The 6000-nt window shown below is 33.8% G+C and overlaps 1 protein-coding gene across 1 annotated transcript in view; it reads right to left on the bottom strand.

Annotated features, from left to right (window-relative positions):
• Positions 1–1454: 1454 nt before the first annotated feature.
• Positions 1455–6000, bottom strand: part of NCKAP1 (NCK associated protein 1) — a 63904-nt gene continuing 59358 nt past the window's right edge. The window contains exons 29-31 of the mRNA XM_067298966.1: positions 5606–5715; positions 2965–3054; positions 1455–2384 (exon numbers count right to left, since the gene is read on the bottom strand). Coding sequence (XP_067155067.1) covers positions 2268–2384; positions 2965–3054; positions 5606–5715 — 317 coding nt within the window. The 3' untranslated portion in view covers positions 1455–2267. The remainder of the gene's footprint in view (positions 2385–2964; positions 3055–5605; positions 5716–6000) is intronic.

Here is a 6000-nt window from a genome sequence, read left to right as displayed (position 1 = left end):
AAGCAGGCTGAAGCCCTAAATAGCTTTGTGGTAGCTCAGCCGAAACCAGAAATAATTGTCACTTAGCGAGAACTGCCTCCCCCCCCCCGCCCCCCCCCAAAAAAAAGAAAAAAAAAAGCCCAATACATGGGTTAATTCAAATCATTCTTTCCAGACTGTCCCATTTTTCAGTTCAGTTCTGAACTTGCTCTGAGTTTTTGCAGGAAGGTTAGAGTTTAAAAGAAATCTCAAGCATGTGTGTACCACACAGTGTAACACACTCACACAGCATCTCCTATAGAAACTGAGTCTAAAAGATTCACGACTGCATCAAAACTGTGTCAGAAGTAGCTTCTTGAAGATACTGCATTCATTATCTGTCAGAAATTACCAATTTTCTAAACTTAGATCATTAACACCTCAGACAGTGGAGAGTTTGACAGGGATCAGAGATAAATGACTAAATGCAATCCCTTTGAACAAAACAAACAAACAAAACATTAAAGACACGAAATAGGTTATTTCTTAAGCCACACAACTTCAGATATTCAAGACTTACTCTTGAAAACAGGCATTATTTTTTTCCCCACAAATAGCTACATTACAATTAAGATTAATTTGAAAGTAGTTTATAAATAAAAAAAGAATAAAACTTGTAAGTCTCACATTTAACCTAACTTCTTTGTGAACAAACATATTTGTTATGGTACTAAACTATCAATTTAAAACCAGTTCCATGGTTATAACATAAAATGTATAATTAGGAAAAATATAGATGAACTGTCTTCCTTAGGAAAATTTTATTCCAGTACTTATTTTTCTTTGGACAGAGGAAGCTATTGTAGCTGAATACACAACAGCTCTTTCATAATAGAAAAAGTTACCAGCATGCACATAAGTTGCATCAAGAACAGGGGCTCTATACAATGTCCAGAGTCTGTGCCATTGAGAACCGCATTGCCTTTATATGCTGTGGATCAAAGAGCACAACCATCTGGTCAGCTTTCAGACTAAATGAGCCAATGCTATCCTGCATGCCAATTTGCATGATTGATTAAAAAAAAAAAAAGCCTATTATATATCTGTCTCAGTAATGTCTGATGTTATGGTTTTAGCAACATTCTCTTGGTTTATAATTATTTCAAGTTTCATGCTTTAACAATACATTTATTTTTATGGGTGCAATAGGCATCACTGTTATATAATGCTTCTCTTGCTTTATTATTTAAAATTAAGATTTAAAGGATAATAGCACTAAACTGACTTTTTACACTGGTTTTAATTCCTTCTTCCAGTTTTTACAGGATTCACTACCACAGAAGGCAGTAGATGAAGGATTATAAAAAGTCTTCATATAAAAGGTCTAAGAATTGATATTTAACCAACTCTAAGATGTAAATTAATGCACAACAGCAAAATTTAAGCTTAAAATACCAGGATAACATTTATATTAAAAATAATTCACCAACAGATAATACAGTCTAGTGTTTATTGTATGTTATGGAAGGTACACTTGAATTTCAAAAATTTAAAACATATAAAAAGTGGTTAAGGGCTAACATTTTATCAACATGTGATAAATGTGTAAGAATGTTTATTATACAGCAGGGTACAATGGTAGTGTTAATGCCAACAGGGCACCACAGAGTTAGTTTAAAAAAAATTTCCACTATGCTTTATACAAACAACACCACTTGCTGTTGTTTAAGAACATTGGGAGAGGATTGCTGTCTGAGGGATAAGCAGTCCTATAACATTTTTAATGTTAGATAGTGTCATAGTATATAGTTTGGTGAATATTTCAAATAAAAGTACAAATGCTGTAATTACTTCACAGAAATGCACATCCAATATCTGTTTTCAATAAGAACAATAGGTACAAGATTATAACTCTCCCTATATGAAATAATTTACACACAGATGAAACCTACACTATCTAAAATAATCACTAAATACATTTTTCTTCTCAGAAATAAACAAGCAATTATTGTTTTGCATGATCAATATCAAAAAACATATAGCAGAAGTAGTATTTTTTTTTAAACATAACTGATGCCAAAAAAAAGGAAAAAAAAAATCTTCATGAATGTGCAACCTAAAAATCAACCAAGCTTATATTGTAGTACAAGCATATTAAGAAACCACTGATCAGAAATACAACTTTATGGAAAAAGTTTATAATCCACAAAACTGTTCATCAGGCCATAAAGTAAAATAGCTCCACAGTTTACAGATAAAATTGAGGCCACATAGATGCGTGCTACGTCTTATCTCCAGTAAGTAGATACTTAGGCAGAGGATGTGACACTTTGCTTGTAGACCGCATGGTATGCATTTCTCAGCAAGACATAAGGGAAACAAGACTCCAAGAGATCCATTGTCAGGAATGGAGACTCCTGCACAATCTGAAAAACACCAGAAACAGTTTTGCAAAACATCTTCTGGTTGCTCCTAATAATCTATTCCTTATAGATACTTCTGTTCACCACCACAAGAGCACTGATGGTTTTTATAGCAAAAAGAAATAATACGAAGTTTAAATGCTGGGGAGAAACATGTTGCTATAAATACATTGCTTCTCACTGCTAGTCATATTTCCAAGAGATGCATAAAATTAAATGGAAAACCTCTGAGCAAAGAAGCTTTTCCTTCCCCCCACACGCTGAACAGCACTTCTTTAATGTGAAATTTTATATTAATAATGTACATACTAAATCAGCAATGAAAGTGATCTGAACATTGTAATACCATGTTCTAGGCAACCAAGGACAATGGTAAAAATGGGTGTTTGTGCATGCTGGGGGAGGGGAGGGGTGCCAAAATGTAATCCCTGACATTCGATTGTCAGTAAGAATGACATCAGGAACAATTTCCCTTGGTTGATGAGCTACACCAAAGATGACTCCAGAAAAACCTTTGTTGAACAATGTGATGTGAAGCCTATCCCTAAAGCTACTAATACAAATAAAACAGACAAAAGCTTACCATGTCTAGTAGTAAGTAAACAGATTCTCTGTTCCGTGTAGTAGTTTTGTCAGTCTCCTGGCCAATCTTCAGCAGACTAGACGATGCAAGCTATATAAAATGAGTATTTCAAAGCAGTAAATAAAACAATACATTGATCAGCTTCTGCGTGTGTGTGTGTGTGTGTGTGTGTGTGTGTGTGTGTGTGTGTGTGTGAGAGAGACCTTTCTGAAAATCCTGAGCACACTAACCATCACTGGGTTTTACTCTCAGCAAGTCATTTCTGTGTATTTGAAGTAGCGTTTAATAAGTGATGTGCTGTATTTTACTACAAAAAGCCATTCATTTATCTCACAGAACTTCTACTGAAGTTAATGACAGAACTCCCACGGGATCAAGACCTCACTTTCTCTGTCTTTCCCAATATGCACAAAAAAGTATTGCATGTTTGTAAGATTAAAAAATGATTGAAGTTTTTATTGCTTGAAGTTATACATATTTTTCCAATAGAAGGAAAACAGCTAGGTTTTACTTACAGAACTATATATTTATTTGAGGAAATGTCACTCTAATAAGCAATGAATAATGATATACTAGAGCATGAGCAATCCAAATTTACTAGTTTTAAAAGACTATATAGTCTAGAAACTTATACAGGTACTTAGCTCTTTACAAGATCAGGATGATAAAATGCTTTATTTGCAGATAAGCTGATAACCCCCTTTTTTCATGACTTACAGATATCTGAAAGAAAAAAAATTCCCTTCGACTTTCAGATGTACAATCATTAGTTATGTGCTTACACCAACCACTGGCGATGTGCCTAAACCATATATGCTTATTAGGCATAGAGTTGAACTTAAAATATTAGTTCTACATCAATATTTCCTCTTTTTAAGATTAGAAATTAATCCATGAAAGAATTTGTTAGAGAAAAGGCACACTACAAAAGAATCTTAGCGCATACTCATCAGCATGAAATAACCTAAGATTATTTTCCTGTATTTAATTAACTTCTGACAGAAAGTAGATCATCTCCAAGCAATACATCATCTTCCCGAGAGTAACGTTCTTTTCTGAGTAACAATAATTGATATGTAAAAAGTACTACAAAAACAAAATTAACAAAATATCTGAACCACCAAGTCATGGTCTGTGCCGTAAAAGCAGTGGTAGGAAACTAGCTCATCAGCTCTGAAGAAATACAAGCCTCATACCAAAAATGTTCTAAATCACATGAAACTATACTGGTTTCCTTCACTTGTCAAATGTATGCAACTTGACACAGCCATTTTTCTTTTATGGTCAGCAGTTGCATTAGACAAGGTCAATGGCTAAAGGTTTTTCTCTTTTACAAAATGCAATGAAGTTCCAAAGGTGAAAGATCTTTTTAAGAAAAAAGAAAGTTGCTTCTGTGAATTTCTAATTACAGAAAGTTACGGTTACCCCCATAACTGTTTAAAGCACCTAGGAAAAAAAAGGGGGGGGGGGTCTTGTTCACATTTATAGGACAAACATCAAAATTCAAGAATCACTCAAAATAAATAGTCATTTTTAAAATTAAAGTGAAGCTGCCATTTTAGCCTTTCGTTTCAAGTATTGCATAATTAGGAGCCACTTTAAAAGTTCAATTAACTGCCTAAGAAGCACACCAAAATATATTTAAAACTCCTCACCACCACCTAAGAGCTTTTGACTTTTTTCTAGGCATCACTGGATTTCAGAAGCTATAATTTTCAACGTACTCTAGAACATAAAAATTCCTCTACCCAAATATTCTCAGAGCATACAGCAATCAGACAGCTATTGTTTAAGGAGGGCATCCATGTCAAAAGGTACAACACAGAAGCCATGTCTTACCTTTGTGAAAGTTAGAGGTACACTCTATGAAAAAGTGATATAAACTAAAATGTTCAACATATCATAGGAAAGGTTTGCCAGACAGAATCCTGACTTTATACACATTGCTTTTTCCAGTCTTGGAGAGCACAACATAAGAGATAAGTGCTAAAATACTAATACACAAAGTATTATACTGAAAAAATTTATGACACTAGTATTAATTGGTTTGCTACTGTTACTTTCCAACATCACATACAACTGACTACTGCTAAAGCACTATTACTAGATTTAATCTATATGTATATTTGCATTAACAATGCTTTTGTATCTTCTGCACCAAAAATCAGATTAAAAAAAGAAAACAATGAATTTGAACATACTTCCTGAAGTCAATAGATACTTTTCTTCTTAAGATACAAATTTTGATCTATTGCTAGCCTTCAAAAAGTAACTTAACCCCATCTGATTTTCTCCTAATCAGAATCAACCCTGTATTATATAATCATCTTAATTTGGCTGCAATCTGTAACTACAGCAGAATAAGTAACATGAAACTATGAAGCAATATTACAATTGGAATAAACTGAAGTTAATCAATATTTATCCATACCAATCTAAATCTTTACAGTATGACCTTGTGACATACTATCATGGCTGATTGCTGCAGTAAAGATGACACTAGCAAATCAGAAAAACATTGACATGTTAACGGCAGCACTGTATAACCTAGCACTATGCATCAGATAGATTAAGGGGCATTAGGGCATGTGAGTTCCCCTCTTTTTAGAGAAGTTAGCTGTAGAAATTAAATTATACATACAGCCAAAAATTCTTTAAGACGGTCTTCAATGCTTCCCTTGTGGATGGTAAACAAAGCTGCAGCAATCTGGTTGATAGCTTTTGCCAAGCAATGTATGTTGTTGCAATGCCCTAAATAAAAACATACAAAAATTACCTCAGCATCACGTTTGAAAATTAAAGTGTTCTTTGAAAAATGTTACCACAAAACAGATTTGTCACAATGAAAGATCAACATTTAATGCTTTACACAACAGCAGAAAAGTACTCTTGCAGACTGCACTTGATATCACGAATGTTATCAGAAGTACAGAGCAAAGCTATAATGATCATAATAGCCTGGCAAAGACCCTTGTGACTTTAGATAAGGAAAAGCATACACTGTAAGTTTATCTCATTTCTACAGAGCTTGAGAGT

The sequence above is a fragment of the Apteryx mantelli genome, chromosome 6, assembly GCF_036417845.1.
Source record: "Apteryx mantelli isolate bAptMan1 chromosome 6, bAptMan1.hap1, whole genome shotgun sequence".
In the NCBI taxonomy this organism is placed as follows: Eukaryota; Metazoa; Chordata; class Aves; order Apterygiformes; family Apterygidae; genus Apteryx; species Apteryx mantelli.
The sequence above is the reverse complement of the archived record's forward strand: the minus strand, read 5'-3'. Positions and strand labels throughout refer to the sequence as shown.